Source organism: Lissotriton helveticus, chromosome 1_1 (genome assembly GCF_964261635.1).
Source record: "Lissotriton helveticus chromosome 1_1, aLisHel1.1, whole genome shotgun sequence".
Taxonomy (NCBI): domain Eukaryota; kingdom Metazoa; phylum Chordata; class Amphibia; order Caudata; family Salamandridae; genus Lissotriton; species Lissotriton helveticus.
Window position 1 is genome coordinate 472355447 of NC_136057.1, and position 22487 is coordinate 472377933.

The following is a 22487-nucleotide window of genomic DNA, read 5'->3' on the forward strand; positions in this document are numbered from 1 at the left end:
AAAATTGGTGAGGTGGGGTCGGAGGTGACGCTCCTACGACAGGATTTTCGTAACCTCTCGGATAGGGTCACGGCGGTGGAATCCCGAGTGGGGGAAGCGGAAGACACCATCACAACATTGCGAAAGGACATGGCAGAGCTCCAGGCATCGCATCGCCAACTCGCATGGAAAGTGGATGACGCCGAAAATAGGGCGCGGCGCAACAATCTACGCTTCGTGGGATTTAGAGAAGGAATTGAGAAGAACGACATGGTGTCCTTCCTGCAAACGTGGCTACGAGACACATTCCCATGGGCGCCGTTTTTGCAGTGCTTCATAATAGAGAGGGCGCACAGGGCGCTCTTGGCGAAACCTCCGGAGGGGGCCCGACCACGACCGGTGATTGCCAGATTTTTGAACTTTGCTGACAGGGACCTGATACTGAGAGAGGCGAGAAAACTAGGCGAGATCCGGATTGAAAACTCACACATCATGATCTTTCCGGATTACAGCCAAGAAGTGCAAAAGCAGAGGCGATCCTTTGATTCGGTGAAGGCCAAACTCAGAGAAATGAAACTTCCGTACATGCTACTGTTCCCTGCGAAACTTAAAGTACTATTCAACAGCCAAACACTCTTCTTCACCCACCCGGAAAAGACGCGTGGCAGTGGTTGGAGGAACGGCCAATCCTGAACAGTAGAGAGGTTGCAACACGGGAGGAGCTAGACAAGGCACTGAAAAGCAGGACGCAATGGGAACTTCCAAAGCCGCGACGAATGCAATCTAGACGAGGCAGGAGACAAACGCCACTGACGCCGTACCATAGCCGCGACCTCGGGCAGGCAAGGAAGGGGCGGTCGGCCTCTCCAGGAGGAGCAGCAGCCTCGGCTTCGAGATACGAAGTGCTACGTACCACGGCGAGATCTGAAGGTGAAGAGGAGGACGCACGTGACGGTCCCACCTCTGGTGGAGGTACAGACTTTGAAGATGACATGCAATCGGATCATCCGTTGGTGCAAGAGATCAGGGTACTGGAGCGGGACGGATCAGAACATCACAGTGCACCGGAATCTGAATCGCAAGACTCGAAATCCTGAAGAGTAACAACAACTGGCGAACAAGGCATTATCAACCCAGGGACATTCCGATGATGGACCACAGACTCATACGAGGGCAGGCCGGAAACTGTGGAGTGGCAGTCAGCTGAAGGAACTCACGCAAGTTGACACTCCTCCACCCCCTTTTTCTTTTTTGTGTTGTGTTTGACGAGATTGTAAGGTTGTTGAGGTGTTGTTAGGGGGGGGGATTGGGTGGGCGACAGGCCTACCCCTTCAGAAAGAGATGCCCGTGCTGCGGGCACACCTGGATGGGGAGGGAGGTGGGGTGGGGGGGGAGAAGTTCATGTTTGGGGGGGTTCAAGGGAAGCAACACTGAGTTCCCACACGTTGCAAGTGGGTAGGTACACATGTTGGGGATCTTGGGGGGGATGTTGGTTACCGGAATACTCATGGGGAAACAGTCAGATGCCCAATACTCCACGTGGTTGCAAACAGATGCTATGGTCTCCTACTGACCTTGAGACAAACTACACAGTATGGCAGATACACTGATTACCACTGAGAGACATCAGAGGGGCCTCTCCATTCTGACATGGAATGTCAACGGACTAGGGTCCAAAATAAAGAGAGGATTGGTAAACTCGTACATCAAAAGGGTCGCACCAGACCTTATCCTCCTACAGGAAACACACCTCAGGGCAGGAAAATGCACGTTCATAGCGAGGGGGAGGTATAAAGTACTGACTCACGCGGGCTATACGTCAGGGGCCAGGGGAGTCGCATTCCTAATAAGCAAAACACATCCCTTTACCGTCACACGCTCGTGGAGCGATCCACAGGGGACATACGTGGGAGTACAGGGGTTCTGGAACAGGCGGCATATGACAATTGTCTCTGTATACGCACCCCCAAAACTCCAATCACGCACACTCAGGGAAATAGCATCCATCCTATTGGACACGGCTGACACGATGCAGATAGTGGGGGGGGACTTCAACGACGTCATGTCAGAAGCACTAGACCGTTCAGGTACAACACGCAGAGGGGGGACACAAACGGCATTGGCACAATATATGGCGGAGATGGGACTCACCGATACATGGCGCTGGCGACACCCGACACAGGAGACGTTCTCCTTTTACTCAGGGGCCCATAAAACCTTCTCCAGGCTAGATTACATCTTCATGGCCAGGCAATACCTGGCAGAGGGTGACGTGTTCACCTACAAAGCACGGGGGATATCTGACCACTCGCCCCTGTATGCACACTTAGGGAAACACACGGTGCGGCGCGAGACTGAGTGGCGCTTGGCAGCTTGGGACATACAAACCCCCGAGATGACACGAGGGCTGCGGGCTGATGTAAAATTATATGTGGCGGAGAACGAGGGTTCCGTAGACTCCGATATTACCTTCTGGGAGGCAATGAAACCGGTGCTGAGGGACAGAATCAGAGGGAGACTACGGGATGAGCGCCATAAACGGCACAGGGAGGCGACAGGGCTAGAGGCTGCCATCCTAGCGCTTGAAAGGGAATATCAGGTACACAAAGGGGAAGGCGTACTGAGGCGGTTGCAAGACAAACAAAGGGAGTATAGGCAATTGGTCTCAAATGAGGCGAAGACACAATCACTAGCAACACTGCACCGCCTATACGATGTCGGTGACAAGTCAGGCAAACTTCTGGCATGGCTCAGCAGGAGAGAACGAGCAGCAAGGTGGGTGGAGAAGATCAGGAGGGACGGGGGCATCATGGAAGCTACCGACAAAGGCATAGCAGAGGAGTTTGCACTCCACTATGAGGATTTCTATAGAGGCAGAGACCTCGGAACAGTTGACGAGGCCCTACAGTATATGGAAGATGTGGATATCCCAGTACTGGAGGCAGAACTCAGCGCCCCTTTGGAGGCGGACATCACAGTGGAGGAGGTTAGAGTAGCCATAAACAAGTTAAAAACGGGGAAAACGCCGGGACCCAACGGGTTTCCGGCGGATTTTTTTTTAAAAACGGCCGACTTGCTGACGCGCCACCTGTTAGCCCTATATGTTGAAGCCTACGAAATAGGGTCGCTCCCACGAGACCTTACACTGGCAACCATAGTACCGATCCACAAACAGGGCAAGCCTGAGGAGGATTGTGCCTCGTACCGCCCAATCTCATTGCTGAACATGGAGGTGAAAGTGCTGGCCACGATTCTAGCGACACGTCTCCGGACGGTCGTTCCTGACCTTATACACTCGGACCAGTCGGGGTTTCTGCCGGATAGAGCAACAAAGCTTAACCTCCGACGGACACACAACTGGCTCCAAGAAGTGAGAGATAAGACGGAACCACACTGGTTCATGTCCTTAGACGCTGAAAAAGCGTTCGACGCGGTACACTGGCCCTTTCTTATGGCGGCACTTAGGCGGTTTGGTTTTGGTCCGCACTTCCAGAAATGGATAGGGCTGCTATACACGGCGCCGAGAGCGCGGGTACGAGTTAACGGATGGCTATCACGCGAATTCAGGGTAGAAAGGGGCACCAGACAAGGCTGCCCGCTGTCCCCGCTACTCTTTACACTCACGATAGAAATATTGGCGGCCAAAATTCGGCAGAACCCAATGATCCATGGTTTTACATGGAGTACTTCAGGGGAGACACAGGAAAAGGTTTCATTGTACGCCGACGATGTCTTGCTGTATATTACGAAACCCGAGGTCTCAGTGGGTACGTTGTTCAGAGAGTTGGAGGGCTTTGGGGCAGTGGCAGGCCATACCATCAACTGGCACAAATCAGTCTTGTACATGCCGCAGGGACCTGTGACAGACGTGCCTCTACCAGACCGTTTGCTCACGACCACGGAAGGGTTTCAGTACCTTGGGGTCTATATCACTCTGGACAAACAGCGCTCGTTTCAAGCCAACGTAGAACGAGTAATGAAAGAGGCAGTAGAGGATATGACGAGATGGAGGCTGCTACCACTCACCCTCCTGGGTAGGGCGGCTATGTACAAAATGATCACTCTACCGAAATTCCTCTACGCACTTCAGAATGAATATTACTCACTCCCGGCCACCACGATCGCCAAAATCCATGCAGACTTACGATCGTTCCTATGGTTAGGCAAACAACCACGCATCGCACTCCAAACGCTCCAACGGCACCAATACAATGGTGGGATTTCCTTGCCGAACCTGGAGGCTTACTACTGGGCGGAACACTTGACCCCCATAAATGACTGGTTACATGCACCGGCGGACCACCCGACGTATGCATTAGAAAGACATAAATTGTCTACACACAATATTCTTCACTACATATATGGAGGGGAGACAGGGAGGACGCTCCTGCCCGCTACCATGATCACGATCCGCGCATGGATAAGGGCCACTAGGGCCACGGGGTGGGAGGAGAAACCTACACGCCAGACACCACTGTGGCATTGCAACTGGTTCACGGAACTTCAAAAACTGGAGGGCTTCCATATGTGGGACGATATAGGGATCTCTACCATCGGGGACGTGATCAGACAGGGTGAGTTGAAGACCTTTGCGATGCTCCGGGAGGAGTTTGGATTACATCACACCCAACAGTACAAATACCTGCAGTTAGTCCATGCTTGGCAAGCACAGAAGATAGCTCTACAAGATATACCGGAGTACTCACCCTTAGAAGGGAGACTCTTGCAGGAACAAATACTACACCAGGCAGTGTCCCTCACATACAAAACACTCACGAATAACATGTTTGGAAGTTTGCCGACACTCAGGGGCAAGTGGGAGGCAGAAGTGGGGCAATTGGAAGATTTAGACTGGGAACTGATCCTGATGCACCCCCGGGAAGTGGCCATTAAGTCACGGCTGAGGCTGATTCAATTGAATGTGCTGCACAGGACGTACTTTGATAGGAGGCGTCTCCTCAAGATGGGCAAAATAACAGACGACACCTGTCTGCGTTGCAGGGCCGAACAGGGGGACTTTTACCACACAATCTGGTCCTGTGCGGAGATTCAACAGTATTGGTCCCACATTTTCACGGAACTGGGGGAGGTACTGGGTGTAGAGCTGACACTGGACCCGAAGCTGGCACTACTTGGACTGGTGGCCGACGTAGACCTGCCGCGCCCGCATATTATTTTCTTGGTGCTGGCATTAGTAGTAGCGAAAAGGGACATTGCCAAGTACTGGGGGGCAGCGGAAAGGCCAGAAGTAGAGGAATGGAGGAGAGGGCTGGACCTCTATATGGCTGCAGAACGAGTGACGTACAAGGCGAGAGGTTGTCCCAGAAAATTCCGTAAGGTATGGGGTAAATGGAGACAATACCATGGACTAGAAGCCGGGCGCTTGGGAGGTCCCGCATAAGCGAACTGGGTGCGTAGGCGGGAAAGGGAGATCACCTGATGAAGATATGTAATTGGGGGCACTCTGGCACGCTGAGAAATTTAGGGTCACCACACATGTGAGGTTATGTACAGCATCATGGGACAGGAGATGGGCGTCAGCAGAGTGGACACGAATGGTGTTGATGGACACGTGCCACTTAATTGGCCGCGCATGAGACCGAACTGTAACCGCATTGAGGTGGAAACCAACTAGTTTGTAGACAGGGGTGGGTGGGAGGGGGGGGGGGGGAGTTGTGGGGGGAAAATAACTCAAAAAAGCAGGTTCGGGGAGTTATTTACAGAGCTCGCACGTTGTGAAACAACAGCACGTTACTCAACGAAAACAAAAGTCGCCGCCCGGCCTCCGGGCTGTGGGCATGAAGGCTGTGGAGATAGAACCATGTTGCAAGTTTTCTTATGCTGAATTTGAGCGGGCTGTGACTGTATTCATTTCCACCTGTAAAAAAATAAAATTTATTTAAAAAAAACAATACCGATATCCTGCGTACTCATCCAGTCACCAGCCTTATTGTTCCCACTTTCAGCAAAAGAGGCCTCCGCAGACAGCCTATGTTGGAGCTAACAGAGGAAAGTCAGCACGAGCAGGCAAGGATGGGGCCGTAGACAATAAAATCCTACAGGCTTTGGCTCCAGCCCCTTCTCCACATTCTCTGAAGCGTTTTTTGCCTCATCAGCCTGGCATATGAAAGAAACTAATAGGGATTCACTTTTTAATATTCGACATACACAGATGTGTTATAACCGACATTTTTCCGATTTAAAAAATTTGATTCAGTAAATTAGTTTAAAAGGCATTTTTTCTTTTTCCTGCGTCCCCCTTTAGATATTTTTTTTACTGTTTGTGGTTTATTTACGTTTCTGCTTGTTTTCTGTAGATTAAACAAGCCAGTTAATGATGTCAGATAATTTAACTAGCAATAGCGCGGTGGGGGTAAGGGGCGTGGTAAGATATATACAATCTGCAAATGAAAAGGGCACCTGGAACTCAGTGTTGGCTTTAACTTTTGGAATCAATTGAAACTTCCTGATGACACACATTTATTAATTTTGAGGGGTATTGTAAGGGAGCTACCAGCTAAGATGTGAAGTATGTGCTTTTAGAAGAGAGTAATTAAAAAAAAAAAAGCTGCACTATGTATAGCCTGCAAAAAATCTAGATTTTGGAAACACTTTTTATCATAAACCTTTTTGCATATTTTGTAGCAGCCTATCTTATGATGTGTTTAAATAATGACCTGCATGTTCACAGTGCTTTCTGTCACAGGCTGGGTCCTTGTAGCACTAAACCTACACAAGTCATCATTCTCTAATTTATCAACCAAGATTTGGTGCGGTGCATTAACTAATAGATCTCTCATAGTGTGCAATAGTGTATTTCCCACTGATTAACTTATTATTTTTCATGTAAACTGTGTTATTTTATATCTACTTACCAGAAGGTGAAATACTAAAACGTTACAGAATATTTTATTTTTTAGCCACGCCCACACCCTCACTCACCCTGCCCCGCCCCCTTGCACACAGCCGGATCACAGTTCCCATACTTTTTTAAAAGCACTTCGAGCGGTTGTATGACAGAGGCATGCATGGCTAAACAACACGTGCCTCTACCAGGCAGCCCGAACCACGAATGCGTCTTAATCATGCATTCCTTTACCACGCATGACTTTACCACGCATTTCCGTGGTAAAGGCATGAATGGTAAAGGGGTATGCATGGCCAAGGTTGCCACTACTCCGACCTCTCTCCCCTGTCCTGAGGCTCATATATATATATTTGATATAATATTTGTTGCTGCACCCTCACACACATAGCCTTGGCTGCAGCTCACAGGGACCTTACACTGCCACACACAGAGAGCTTGGTTGTGCAGGCGTCAAAAGATCAGGAAAGACCTAATGGGTCTGAACTGTGCAAGGAGAGTGTGGTAATCAGAACTTCTGGCCATGAGCATTTGTCCTCCAACCTTACTGCTCCTTCAAGACAACCTTCTTTTGCTGCAACAGAGCTGAGTTCTGAACACGAGCCTGCACAATTCACACCTCCATGCATGGAGATTGAGCGGCACCAGTTGATGACTTTCTTCCTCCTGAAGTAGTTATCATCTGGGCAGCCAGGTGTCCATTCTCCCAATCCAGATATAAATTTTGATTCCCAGGCAAATTAATCCTTAGGTCAAAATTGGCATTTCTGCCCAAGGTAGTCACACCCTTCCATATATGGCAATCCCTCCCCTTGCCAGTTTGTGCTGCGTCATCCCTCCCCTTGCCAGCTTTTTATGCGCCGCCTAATCCCTCCCAGGAGGAATAACAAATGAATTGTGTGGACACCAATAGGCACTTGGTGTCAATATAGACTAACCAGAGATTACTGATAGGACAATCAACTGTTTGGGGTTTTATGGGGCTAAGAAAAGAAAGACATGCAAAAGAGGATCATCTCAGGATGGATTGTAACATGCATCAAGATCTGCTGTGTGCCAGCCAAGAAGTAGCTCCCAGAAGGCTTGCACTCTCATTCTACCTGAGAAGGCGGATACCACTGCCCTGGCGCATGGGGTACTAGTCTTAGACATTTGCCAGACTGCTGTGTGGGCATCCCTCCACACGTTCACAAAGCTTTACTGCCTGGATAGCCAGGTCACAGGATGGGCACTGTGCTTGATCTATCCTGCAGGGTTTCCTGGTCTGAGCCATTCTATAGACCCACCATCTAGGAGGTCCTGTTTGGTATCTGTTCAGAAGGTGAAAAATCTGCAGGTAGAAGTCTCTATCCGAAGAATACGTTACTTTCCTTTAGTAGTGGCTTTTTTGGTAGAGACCAACCAACTGCAGATTCCTCACCAACCCAATCTGTTCTGTGGGATGGACTCTTATAATCCATTAATAAGATTCCAATCTAAAGTCTGCACACTGTCATAAACTGATATTATTGGCTCTATATTCATCGGCAAGAATGGAGATAAAGAAAGAAACTGACATGCACACACAGAGGTGGCGCACATACAGTGGCCAGACATGTCTGGGGAAGGACAGTTCAGCTGCATACCTCCACCTGTTGATATGTGAGGAAATTGCTATGAAAGTTTTCAGATCCAGTCTGGCGCAAGGTGAGCAATTTGTGGTTAGGTGGTCTCTTCCAGAAAAGGCATTACAGAAGGTAAACTGCGTGTTCATCTCAAATATCAACATCCAGCCACCTAAAAAACCCTCACTACTCAAACCCACCTTACCGTGACCGAGATTTACTATTTCCTAGCCTCATGGCCGCATCACTGTTGACCAGTAGTGAACTAAAAGCTGTGCAGCGAGGAGTTCCCTGCGCCCCCCCTTCCCGCTGGTCAGCGGAGTCGAAGCCGACACGAGGAAAAGTCTCTAGTAGTTGGGACCAGTTGTGTGGAATAAGCTGTACTGCTCATAAATATCTTGGGCCAAAGAATTCTCTCAAATCTATGGCTCGGATCTTAAAACCGGCTCCTAGTTCAGCATCAATGGCACCTCTTTAGGCCGTCTGTTTCCTACTTACTAGGAGTTACCAGACCTTGGGCAACCTGTCGGAGTATTCAGATCCGTGCTGATGCGGCCTGACGCAGCGCCATTAGAAATGGCTCAACTGTCGTTGAGAGTCCAAGGAGAGGCTCCTTTAGGGTGTTGGGCATGTGTGTCCCATATCGTGCCTGTCCCTGCAACTGGGTTCCGCCTTCCAGTAGTGTTTGTTTTTGAGAAGCCCATAGCTAGTGCAGGTTGGTCCTTGCCTAGCTGCACCCCTCCCAGTTCGGACCTACGTTTATCCGAATCCCATGGCTTCAATGGGGGGAAATAGCGTCTTGATCTGAATTTTATTCCAGGCTTTCCTTCCCTTGGCGCTTACCCCAGAGTTCCCACATCTACTTCCCCCTGACATGATCACCTGGCTGCTGATATCTTCAGGGCGAGTTTATTACCGGCTGCAGGAAAGGAGCGCTTGTGTTACGTGGTCCTTGCATGTGTGATCCTTAGTACAAAGGTTCTGGAAGCTTGTAAGGTGTAAGTCAAACTTGAAAGCATTGTGAACCTATGTGACCAACTACTTGGAGCATTTGTCTTCGCTTGGCTAATTTAAGTATTGCGGCTCAATTTTTAGTAACCATGAAAGACAGCCACTTGTTGATCTACTAGTGTAACCTTTGATCTACCAGTGTAACCGAATTCTGCTTTGTCTGAAGCTTGGTGCCAAAAAAGGTGGTCTTGGAGCTCAGAAAGTGAGCAGCAAAAGTTTCAATGAAATTGAAAAACACGCGCAAGCGGTGGATAAAAGAAAGGAACAGGAAGAGAAGCACGCCAACCAAAAAGCTGATCACGAAGAGCCTGTGTAAGTATCGTTAATTTACACCTATAAAAAAAGGTGTTGTATTTTAAGAATCCGCGCTCTAACCTGCCAGAATGCTGGTGTGCGCCTGTTTTTGTCAGACAGATTTAGGTAACTGGGAGAATGACTTGTTGCTTAGCCTTTTTCTTCGTGCTGTAATCTCTAGCAAACCACTACATGGCAGTATGCATCAAACTGCGAGAACCAAGCTTTACAAAGCTGCCTGTATACTACAAATCCAAATAGGTTTCCATGAATGTATTCTCTTATAGTTAGTATTTCAACTCCTTGTTTTCGCATTTTTATGTAAGTGTATGGATGTTGTTTTTGTACACTACAGCGAGAATCTAGCTAGAAAATAAATAAGGAGAGTGCTGAACATGGGCCTATAAACACAGACGCTCATTCTCTTGTCAAACTGCTGAACCAAGTATATATCCCTGTCCATGTGGCTTCTTTTCACTCCCACCCCCTACTCTGCACTCTTCTCCAAGCCATTGCACTCAACCCCACTTCGCAAACTTTTCCAAACTAGTACACCGCTCAGTGCTGCTGTATCTGGAATTTTTCGGAGTGATTCTTAAAGGGGGGAAAGGGGGATCGATAAAAGGGGGGGTGGGAGGGAATGTCCCAAAACACGTTTTCCTAATACAATTTCCGATAGGGATATTGAACACGACTATAGCCCGGACCGTTGAACGGAAATACACCAAATTTGGCAGAAAACTAAATCTTGGTCCAGAAAGATCGCTTTTTGTATTTTGGTGTAAATCCGTTCAGTAGTTTTGGAGTTACTAAAGAAAAACGATGTATGTATATCTAGGGACGCGCATCCTCAGCGGATCCAACAGATCACAAATTGAGATCTGCTTGACTTCCAGCACTTCAACTAGGAAGTGTTGCCAGCCGGTTTGGGACTTGCACTCAGATGAGTCCCAAGAATTGTTTTTTTTATAAGAAAACACCAGGGGGTGCAGGGTAGGAAGTTTTTGTTGTTAATTTTCCACAAATCGGCAGAGGATCCATGGAGGGTGGATGGGGACAGCAAGCGTGGTTACTTGCGTGTGCCTTTTTTTTGTTTTGGCTCCATGTGGGCCAAATCCAGGGGGGGGATTCATTATTTATTATATACAGTGGGAAACCCATGTGGCCCCCTCCCTGGGCCGCTTTTGGCCCTGGGGATCACATCCCCTAGGGCCCGTCCGCTTAGAAGAAGGGGACGGGGGCGCGCTCACCCCCTCCCCGGGCTCATTTCGGCCCTAGGAAACCTATCCCCCAGGGCCCAGTCTTATTTCATAGTGGTAGGGGGCACACAAAACCCCTCCTGGACCGATCTCGGCCCCATGTACTGCCACCTCCCCGGGCCCCAGCTGTGAAATACGATGGAATGGGGGTTGTGTGCCCCCTCCTATGCCAATTTCAGCCCCGGGGACTGCCACCTGTGGGACCTGTGGCCAACCCCCTTGCTGCGCATTGCCAAAGGCTGTGCGCAGCGTGGAGTTGGCAACCGGCGAGAGGTTGGCTTCAGGCTCTGTGGCCAAACACCCCCCCCCCACTTGAGACCCTCCACCCACCAGTTTGGTTTTACAAAAAAAAAAGGAATTCACTGAAAAATCCAAAGGTTAAAGTAATGTTATAATTAGGTGAATTGCTCAGTAACAAGGTAGCGCTTTAAACTCTAACAACCACAGAAATTCACCAGTTATAGTTATCTCAAGTAGCTATAACTCGTGCCCTAAGGTAACTATAATGCATGTCCTCGCCATGCACTGCTAATTTCCCCACATATGACATCACTCATGGCATCTTCATTGACTGCATTGATAATATCATTGCAACATTGGGATAGAAATTACAGATGAGAAAACTGTGCATGGCGGGGGCGTGAGTTATAGTTGCCTTATGGCACCAGGCCGTATGGCACAAGTTATAGTTAATTGAGATTACTGTAAGTGGTAAATTTCTGTGGTTTTTAGAGTTTAAAACTTTATGCTGTTACTGAACAATTCACCGAACTATAACTTTTCTTTATCCTTTTGTTTTTTTCAGTGTATATATATATATATATATATATATATATATATTGCCACAGGTTCCTTGCAATTCAAGGACTACCCTTGTGTTTCTTCAACAGATTTGTTAGAGAAATCAAGCCATGTTGAACCGGCATTGGTTTTGAATGCTCCGTACGTGCACTCGCACCACTACAACATTCTCCTTTTCAGTCCTCTGGAGCCTTCCCTCATCAATTTTCTGTGCCTCATCCCACCTTGTCTAAGACGGAGTTTGGCTTCACTCCCAATAATTTCCCAACACTGACTTACACTTCAAGATTGCATCATTTACAAACACCTTTAAACTACCTTGTGGATACACTCCCTATCTCATTTAGAAGATACACAACACTAGGCTTTGAGAAAAGCCATCTCTGTCTCAACCCAGTTGATCTCTCACCCCAAAAACCCTCAAACTTTCACCCATCTTCCTCATTATAATGGAAGAACTAAAAACCAGGCTTTAGTACAGTGCTTTGCTCCAGGATCCTTTGTATATCACTTTCAAATATTTTAGAAACTGGTAGAAAGTGACATTTTTATTGAAAGATCAGTCTGGTTTTCGTAGCTTTAGCATTAACTTTGTTTAACCCAGATACTTCAGTAGAGGGTGGCCTACAGACTCCACTTGCCAGTCCCAGATTCAGCACCCAGCCCGAGAGCGGCGATACATGGTGTATGTGTATATATGCACTTTCAGCTATCTCTTTGAAGCTTTGCATCTTTCCACAGGGATATGTTGCTCCTTGAAAAAGAAATAGTCTACATTTGGTTGAATAGAAATCTTGATTCATTCACAGTGCAATGATTGGACGGAGGAATGAATTGCTTTATATCTGTCAATAGTCGAAGGATTGACTCATGAAGATTTTTCAAATGTTAGCGTTGAATTTTATACTTACTGTTTTTCTTTTTCCCAAAGTGTAACGTCGTTGCGATTTGCATACAAAGATCTTGAAATGCAACTAAAAAGTGATGAGAAATTGAAAAATTTGACTGGTAAAAAGAAAGTAGAGGCAGAGAGACTTGGAATGGGATTTGCCAACAGAAGGTAAGAAGAACAAATGTTTGCTCTTTTAATAACAAGAGATGTGATACCCACATACATGTGTAGTGGATTTCAATTTTGCTTTTTATCTCCTACCTCCTTTGGCAAATAAATTCACTGCTTTGATGTCAGCATGTGATTGTCTGGTACGGGCGCCCGAAGGAATGGATGACCATTTTAGCTTTTTCAAGAGAATTAGTACTCAAGGTGGAACAGTTGCATCATTCTGAATGCAGTTGGAGTGGTGTGGAATGCTCTGTGGGGGTGCTGTGTCGCTGTCTGTATATGCATATGCATTGGTCTTAGCTTTTACATTTCATATCTTCCTCCAGTCAGAAGGAAGTGCATTTTGCTTCTGTTTCTTATCCTTTCTGAACTTTGGCTGGCAGATATTGTCTGCCAGCTTGGTTAGAATTGGGCAACAGGCCAGATTTAGTAATTTCTCCAGTGAGCTGGAGCCGTTGGAGGCCAGATTAAAAGGCAGTGGGCCGCTGCTGGACACTACTTTTGCCACCTCCCCAGGTAATTACAACAGGCATTCCGCGTACTTTAGGCTAATTAGAGGGAGGAGAGATAAAGGGAGATAAATTAAAGCAAAGGAAGGGAGGGGCTGATTTGATTATTTTTTTCAGAGTGACTTGGGTTTCTTGTTCAGCTGTGCTGGCCACACCACTTGTGGATTTGAGCTATCTTTGTCTCATTCGTTCGAGCCTGGGCAGCCATGCTGTATTCAGGTATGGACTTGAAGCTTCACCCATATTTTTATTGGCTTGAGTTATTGTCTTTGGACACTGTGGCTTTTCATTGGTCATTACGCTCAGTAGTCCCTCCTCAGTACCTACTTGTCTCATTTTGTAACCTCCCATTGCGACACCCCCTGTTACGTGTGTTGCTGCTTGGTAGGCTTTAATTACTGCTTCCGAGCACTATTTTCTGAAGTTGCTGTGGCCTAACTGCTGTTGCAGGCAGTATAAACTCTTTCTCTATGCTTAATTTTTTTGTTTTTCCATTGCTGCATGCCTCCACAAGCATAATAATTCTATTTGCTTACTTTAGTTACAATGGCGGCACACACGCTTTCGCTTTAAACATTGTAAGCTAAAGTGCAGGTGCTGCAATTGTTTCAAAAGTAAAGCAATAGAAAACGTGTTTTTCTATTGCTTTACTTTTGAAGCTATCATGGCACCCACTCTATACCTTTAGTTGTGCAAAGCTAAATCGTGTATGCCGCAACGGTCTCGCATTTGCAAGAGTTTAAGCTACGGCCATTGTAATTAACAATGCCTTTTATTTTTTTTTTATTTTTTTTCTCAACCGACCTTTATGGACATAGTTAAATTTAACACAGCAGGGTGCCTACATCCCAACTGGCCGGCAGGGCAATACTTGACATTCTATGCAAAGGATTGGGGGTGGGGGCGAACAGAGCAAGCCGCCTACAACCCCCAAAGGGACGGCCGCGTCAGGTGGGCCAGCATAGCAGGCGCTTATCAACTCGGGTCTCCAAACAAAGTACCCCAACCAACAAAGTCAGCAAGTCACAGCAAGAATTGCCTCTACCGCCTAGAATTTAACACCATTATCCAGTCAGGTCCCACACAGCGTTCCCAATCAAGGTTCCCCGACCCACACGGTCTGGTTCATTTCTCAGTATATTAGAGAGAAGCCCTCCACCCCCACAATCCCCTCCCAGTCGCATCCCTTGTCCCCCACCTAATCAGGGCCTGGGTCCGGGTCCCCAGAGTCAGTGTGCCAAAAGATATGTTTGAAGGGGGGCCCATATATCTTTCGGGCGAAAGGAGGGTGGCATGAGTTCAGCATAGTTGTGCAGTTGTTCCTGGCAATATATAAGGTCACTCAGCCAGGCCTTGAATTTTGGGGCTCGGCCGCGCCCCCAACGACAGGCTATTCGTCTTTTCGCCGGTAAAGGATCAAGGAGACGTATCTCTGCACCTTGACAGGGACCTGTTCCGTGTAGCCTAAGAGAATAGTAAGGGGGTCGTCAGTCATTTCGTCTAGCGCATGCAGCACTTCCCTCCAGTATTCCTGAACCGGCGGGCGATCCCAGGCCAAGTGTCCAAAGTCAGCATTCCCGGCCCCACACCTATCGCAGCAGGCAGTGGCGCGCAAATGTAGCCGGTGCCGTCAAGCAGGCGTGTAATATAATCAGTGAATGCATTTATAATGTATCCGACATAGTCTACTATTGGCAGATATGGCGCCCCTTTGGCGGCAGCAAAAGGATCATTGCTCCGTTTGATGGGAGTGCCCAGTTCCGCCTCCCACTTCCCCTTAGCTGGAGCTAGATCTCTTTCCCAGTCCCCTTGAGTTGAGCGATATAATCGCGATACTACATGTTCCGGGGGGGGGGGCTGCAGAAAAGTGCGTAGGGGAAGCATAATGGGGGTTCTAGAGGAAAGCACTGAGTCAATGAGCGCATATCTTGTCTAAGCCTCACCTAATAGAAGCACTCCAAGGGAGTGGGGGTAGTGGCGCCAAAGAAGTCATCACTAGATCTAAATTGCCCATTCTTATATAGTTGGCCACAGGTAAGACAGGACAATTTGCGCAGCATCCGGCGGCATCCCCCCTCTGTCGTGACTGGTAGGTCATGTCTCCCCTGCAGGGGCAGCCGTGGCTAATAGAGAACAGAGCATTCAAGTTTATGTGCCAAATCACGCCAGGCACTGGTTGTGCACTGTACAGTTGTAGACGCCAGATGTCTAGGTACCGCAGCTGTGCTGAGATATGTGGTGCTTGGTGTGGGGGCCATGTAACTATCTTCAATGGCTAGATGAGGCATGTATGGGGGAGGGTGCATCCAATAGGCCGCAAAGTGCTCCTGGGCGCATATGAAATATAGCTCCATATCAGGGACTTCAAATCCCATATCTTCAAAGGGCCTAGTGAGAATCTCCCACGCCAGTCTGGGCTGCTTTCCGCCCCATGCTAACCTGATCAACTGGGCTCTGACACAGTTAAAAAAATACCTGTTTGGAACATAAGGAATGTTAGTAAAAAGATAAAGGAGTTTTGGTAAAATTACCATTTTTATTAAAAATACCCTGTCCGCCATGGAGATGGGCATTGCAATCTATCTGGTGATCTTCTCCGTGATAAGGTCAAGTGTGCGGCCGTAGTTGGAGCGCATCAGTTCCTCACAGCATCGAAAGACCCGAATGCTCAGATATGTGATTGTGTCTGTGCACCACTTAAACAAAGTCAGGAGTGAATTCCAATGTGGCCTAGGTTAAAGGGAATATTTGAGATATCCCCAATTCACTTTTATCCCTGATAATTGACCAAGGAGAATGAGCAGTCGGAAAATGGGGTTGAGGCTTACCGCCGGGTCTCGCAGGTACAGCGTGAGATCGTCGGCATACAGGGAGACTAAACTATGTCTCTCTGGATAAATCCATGCATAGTCTCGGAAGTGTTGCCTAATCTTTGCCGCCAAGGGCTCGATGGTGATAGCAAAGAGAAGGGGTGACAGGGGGCATCCCTGCCGGGTGCCCCGTGTAATTGCGAAGGGGGCCGATTGGGCTCCGTTGACCATCACTCTGGCCCGTACCCCCGAGTACAATAAATTGATCCAGTCCAGGAAGGGGGCAGGGAACCCCATGCGCTGCAGGACGAAGGCGAGATAATCCCATTCCAGGGAATTTACCGCCTTAGTGGTGTCAAGAAATATGGCTGCAGCGTTAGTGTCTGTCGTGGAGGAGAGCGGATAATGTACGCAAATTATGTAATGTGCCTAGAGTGGGCACAAAGCCCAACTGGTCAGGGAGCACCAGTGCAGTCATAAGGGGACTAATTCGATTAGCAATCAATTTAGCTAAAATGTTCGCGTCTACATTTATTAAGGATAAAGGCCTGTATGATTCGCAGTAAACCGAAGGCTTACCCGGCTTGGATATGAGGCGTGCCTCACGCATGGATGGGGGAAGTATACCCATCTCCCGAGCTTCCTCAAATACATGTCGTAGTATTGGGATGAGTAGGTGATGGAAGGTTTTAAAAAATTCGGCGGAAGGCCATCCGGCCCCGGCGCCTTCCCAGAGTGCAATAGCATTATGAGCGTTATGATTTCCTCATCCTCGTGATGTCTCAAAAGAAATTCCCTCTGCCCATCTCCCAGCCAAGCTGTCGCCGTATCCCCCAAAAAGTAGGTGAAGTCCATTATCTGGGTTCTCTGCCTTTTGTAAAGGCCTCTATAGAATTTACAAAAGGTCTCCACAGTTTCGGCTGTCATTTTGCATTTGGCCATTTTCATCTTCAATCTCTAGCACAATATTAAAAAACTGCAGGGTCAAATTAGTGCTGCAAGCGTCTTTCCAGGTTTATCCCCTTCTCCATACTGGCGCGCCCCATGATATTTCCCTCTGTATTTACATTCGCTCTCCGCTGTCTCCTGATATTCGCTGAGCCCACTGCGCAGCTTAGCTTGCAACTCAGATGTGGGACTACGCTACAACTCCGCCTGAATCTTTTTGAGTTCCGTCTCCAGACGGCGCAGGGTGGAACGGATGTCTCTCAGGATACCGACACTCTTCGCAATATAAATGCCCCGTATGGTGACTTTAAAAGCTTCCCACACCGTTGAGTAATGCTCCACCGAGTTCTCAATGCGAGGGGAAAAAATCAATGATCTCCTGCTCTAGTTCCTGCTTAAATATTGGGTTCAATAAGGACAGCGGATTGAACCGCCAGAACTGAGAAGGAGAGTCCACATGCGAGGGGGTTATAGCTACCAGCACTGGGGAGTGATCCGAATACGTCCGGGGGAGGTGGGAGGAGTGCGTCACCCAAGGGCTTAGGCCTTTAGTGATAAACCAAACGTCAATTCTGGACCAAGAGGCCCGGGCCGTGGTCTAACAAGTGCCCTCCCTCCATGTTGGGGGTGTGTGTCGCGATGCATCAAGTTATTCATGGTCTTCAATTATCATCTAGATTGTGGATTGTGAGTGGGAGTAGTGGTGTGGTTGCGGATGCGAGCGGTCCAATGTAGGATGAACTGTAACATTAAACCCCACCCCCCCCCCATAATAAGTGTGTAGAGCCTGTCTCTAACACCTTTCTACACAGTACTCGGAAAAACCCCGGGTCATCCGTGTTCGGCCCATAGCACAAAACTAACGTGAAAGAATGATTGGCGATCCTGCCCCAGAGAATAGAGTATCGGCCCTGCTTGTCCGTAACAGAACCTAACGGGGTGTACGGAATGGATTCTTCACTAGGATGCATGTGCCGCGAGCATATGATGAATAGGAGGAAAAACATGTATAGCTGGCCCAGCGAGCAGCAAATGTGGAAGGGGAAGTGGGAGTGAAGTGCGTCTCCTGCAGCATCGCGCAGTGTATATCCTGACTATTTAAGTAAGATATGTGCCTGCGCTTGCAGGGTTCCCTCAGTCCTCTTACATTCCAAGTGAGAAAACAATATGGGGAGGGTGCGGTGGTCTCGACTGTTCAGTCATAGCGAAAGGTGTGGGTACATAGTCTTAAGAAGTGGTCTGTCCCAAATAGGTAGGGATATCTAGTTGTTAAGTTGCTAATAAGCCCTGTGGCTTGTCGCAAGGTCTGCCGCTGCTCGCTGACTCAAAACAAAACATTCCCTCCCCCCTCCCACATCAGCAGCCCAAACCTGCGGTGGTCCATTTCCCTCCCCCCAACACTGAACACAGTGTTCCCAACAGGGGAGCACGATGTAGCCCATGCCATAACTAGCAGTAAAACAGTAACAACCATACTATTAAGGGTTCACCTGAGAGGTGGAGTCCAGAGGGCGACTAGGGGTCTTCCTCGCCACGGCGAGGGTGTTCGGGTGGGCATGTGTAAGGTAATTTCGGTTTCAGTTTCCAGCGCATCTACTCCGTCGCAGGAGACTACTATCTCATCCGTTCGGGGATAGAGCGTACTTATGCATATCCCAGCGCACATTCAGGGGGACAAGGGGGCAGACAGTTCTTCCCAGTTCTAATCGGACCTCAATCTCTTCCGCGGGAGCGACCAGTTGCTCACACCTTGAGGTCTACAGCAATACCATATCGAAGGGAGGCTGACAAACCCCTCTCCGGCCCCCCGCCGCAATGTCCAGGTATCCCCTGTCTATAATAACATCTAGTGCATTGTCACATGGCATGGTCTCAATGTACAGATCAGAGCTAGGGGCCTACGGATCATTCCATATCTGAAACACTTACCCAGGCGTCAAGGCGATGGGGCTGGGAGGCGCGTCCCGCCCCCGGCTTTGGCAAGTTTTTAAGGAAGTCCTGTGCAAGCTGTGGGGTGTTAAAAAAAAAATGCTGTTTACTTTGAGTCTGGCAGGGAAGAGCATCGCGTAGGGAATATTAAGCTGTTGTAGTTTCTTCTTCACCAGTAGAAATTTCCGCCGCTGCTCTTGAACGGGCATGGTGAAGTCGGGATCTATAGAAATGGCCGTTCCCTAGTGGCGGAGCTGTCCCCGCTCCCTGGACAGGCGGAGGGAGGTATCCCGGTAATTTAGCAGCCGGGCGATGATCGGGCGGGGTGTTGCTCCAGGTACCGGGTGAGCCGCCAGCGAGCGATGAGCCATCTCGACCACCATCACCGGCGAGAAGGCATCCCTCCCAAAGAGCGCAATGAGAAGGCACTCCGCGTAATCATCCATTCTTCCGGTGGCGGTGTATTCTGATATTCCTAGGATGCGGAGGTTATTTCTTCGAGAATGGGACTCCAAGTCCACGTTCTTGGCCGCTATCACTCTCAGCACCCTCTCCATTTCCAGCGTTCGGGACGTCGTCGTAGTAGAGGTGTCTTCCAGATCCGATGTCAGACGCTCCGTCTCCGCCAGCCGCTCCTCATGTTTATCTCCTCTGTGGGACACCCCATCCAGTCGCGCAGCCATGGAGTCCATCTTGGTTTCTATGGAGGTCAGGCTGGATTGCATAGCCAGTAGTAAGTCCTTCAGATCAGCAGTTGAGGGTTCCTGAACCTCCACCTGTTCCTCCTCCGGGTCGGTCTGGGAGAAGGTACCCTTCCATGCCTCAAAGTTGAGCTTTGGTTGGCGCCCGTCTGGCATCCCCATGGTGGTCAGAGGCGCAATGCGGCAAGCCAGGAAGGGGTGTCTAAGCAGCTGCACAGCTCTTGGGCCCAGTACAGAAGATGAGAAGAAAAAAAAAAAAGGGGGGGGGGTCACCACTCTGCCCCACCCCCCTCAAGGAGTCAGCGTATCTTCGCTATTGGGACCCGACCCAATGTGAAGTCCTGGATAGGGCCAAGCTTCCTTCCTGCAATGTTTCTCAGAGGGCCAGGAGAGGCCACACGGATTCAACAGGACACCCCCAGACAGTCCGGAGGGCCTCAACCATGCTCTTTCCCACGACCTCTGTAATTGCACCAGGTTTCTCAATTCACGGGCAGGTTATCACCTGCACCGTGTAGTACTGCCGTCCCTGAGGCCGTCAGTATGGCAGAAGCTCCCTTCACAGTGCACCGGGTATTTGGTATCTATCTGCCCAGTCAACACAAGCGTGTCTTATGGCAGAGGCAGGAGTGTAGGCCGGCCCCCATGCAGTCCATAGGGGGAAATCCCAGCTGGGGGCTGCCACGCAAGCCAATGCGGATTCACAGGCCTCCCAGCATGTCAATAGGCCCTCCAGCAAGCAAGGCGAGCAGGCCCGTCACTCTGACAAGCCGCCCCCCCCTCCCACCAGCGATGGGGCCAGCGCAGTTTCACGTGGCAATCTGCCGCTTCACCGCATCCAGTGTTGCTTGTCCCCTTCACATTTCAGGGCGTCCCTCCGCAGCAGCCGCACGGGTCCCGGAGCACACCTGGGTCCTGTTAGCTCTCTGAGCCGTCCGGCAGAGCCCCTCTCACGCAGGTAGAGCGATGTCTCCCGTCCCGCACCTCCGCCGCCTTACAGCAAGTATTTCCAGCCCCAGGGGTCACCAATTACAATCCGCCCGTTATTCCAGCTGCCGCCCCTGGCCCAGCTTGCCAGCGCCCCCTTCCTTCCAAGCGGCCTGCAGCAGCACAGCCACTCGTCTGCCATTTACAGCTCTGCCAGTGAGCGGGATCTGCGTGCGTTTCACCTGCAGGCAGCAGGGGGGCTCTCCTCTCACTCTGGTCCCGCAGGCAGCACCAGCGAAGGACGATCCATCCCCGGTCATCTTTGCAGCGCCACACAGCTTTGCAGTTCAGCTCCGCATCAAGGCCATTTTGTGCATACAAGGCGCCTGAGTTTAGTAGCAGATTTCTCGTCCCCACCAACAGATAATAGCGGTTTTCACAGCAATATAAATCTCCGCAGTGTTCTGATGCTTAATTTTACAGGTTTTGCGGATAGAGGAGCACAATAACCAGGATAAATGTTGGATAAAGCACCCTTACGGCAAGAGCCTCACGTGAGTGCGGCCATCTTGCTTGGCACCCTCTAGCGCCCCCCAACAATGCCTTTTATTTATGTGTTTACTAAACCTGCAATGCATTGCAGATGCTTGTTTTCTCCTTCTGTCTGGCTGTGCAACACTGGGAAGGAGCGAGGACTGAGATTCAGTGTAGAGCAGGGAAATCTATTCCACAATACAGAGGTGGTAATTTTCACTGAGCCCACTTGTAGTCCCAGATATATATATATAGAGATATAATATATATATCTCTATATATCTCCTCTTTCCCTCCCCCGAATTAGGTACAGTATTGAAGTTATGGGGGCATTATAAACCACACTGCTGAAGGCTTAGTAATTTTTAAATATCACAGAAATTCAAAGATGACCATATTGGACATTACCTGTTATGTACTTTTTGGGTCTCACTGGCAATGCATCCGCAAGGATGCATTTGTCCAGCTGGAGACCAATAGCGATCAGTCTGGGGGGAAGGACGGACCAGAGGGTGCACGAGCTTTTCTTGCTGGATTCGTGTGCGCGAACGCGCACGTCGCGTCCCGCGCCGTACACATGCGCGCGCAGACAGACACTCGCTCACACACACACACCCCCTCCCCCACAGTCACACACACGCACTCCAAGACACATACACACACGCACGCACACACACATACACAGCCCGCCCCCCCCCCCGCACGCGCGCGCGCACACACATGCTCGCCCCCCTCCCCCCCCCCCCCGCTCAGCAACCCACTCACCGGCTTCCTTCGTGCGGCGGCTCTCCTCAGCTGCAGGGCCCGGCAGCAGGACTCTTCTTCCCTCCTTCGGCACTGGGGCGCAGGGTAGGCTCCTGCCTGCTCCGGTGCTTCAAACACGGCTCCAATCGCGGCTCTTCCGTGGGAGGCGGGGTAGGCTCCCGCCCTCCTACTTCCTGTTTCCGGTTGTCGCGCCGGCCTGCCTGACTTCCTGGTCGCAGGCCGGCAGAGTGACGAGGATGTTTGATTTGCGGTATTTATTTATTTAGTTATTTATGCATTTTTATATAGCGCGGACTTTACCCGAAGGCGGTATTCATTTATTCATGTATTTATGCATTTTTATATAGCGCGGACTTTACCCGAAGGCGGTATTTATTTATTCATGTATTTATGCATTTTTATATAGCGCGGACTTTACCCGAAGGCGTCGGAGGCTTCACAACAGGAACAGAAATGAAACATAATGAGAAACATTACAAAAGAACAGA

The 22487-nt window shown here is 49.4% G+C and overlaps 1 protein-coding gene across 4 annotated transcripts in view; it reads left to right on the forward strand.

The window, feature by feature from the left end:
- The window catches only part of ARFGAP3 (ARF GTPase activating protein 3), a 469979-nt gene that overhangs the window by 238044 nt on the left and 209448 nt on the right, over positions 1 to 22487 (forward strand). For all 4 annotated transcript variants that reach the window (XM_078673894.1, XM_078673892.1, XM_078673893.1 and 1 more), the window contains 2 exons: positions 9626 to 9771; positions 12745 to 12873. In XM_078673894.1, coding sequence (XP_078530020.1) covers positions 9626 to 9771; positions 12745 to 12873 — 275 coding nt within the window. The remainder of the gene's footprint in view (positions 1 to 9625; positions 9772 to 12744; positions 12874 to 22487) is intronic.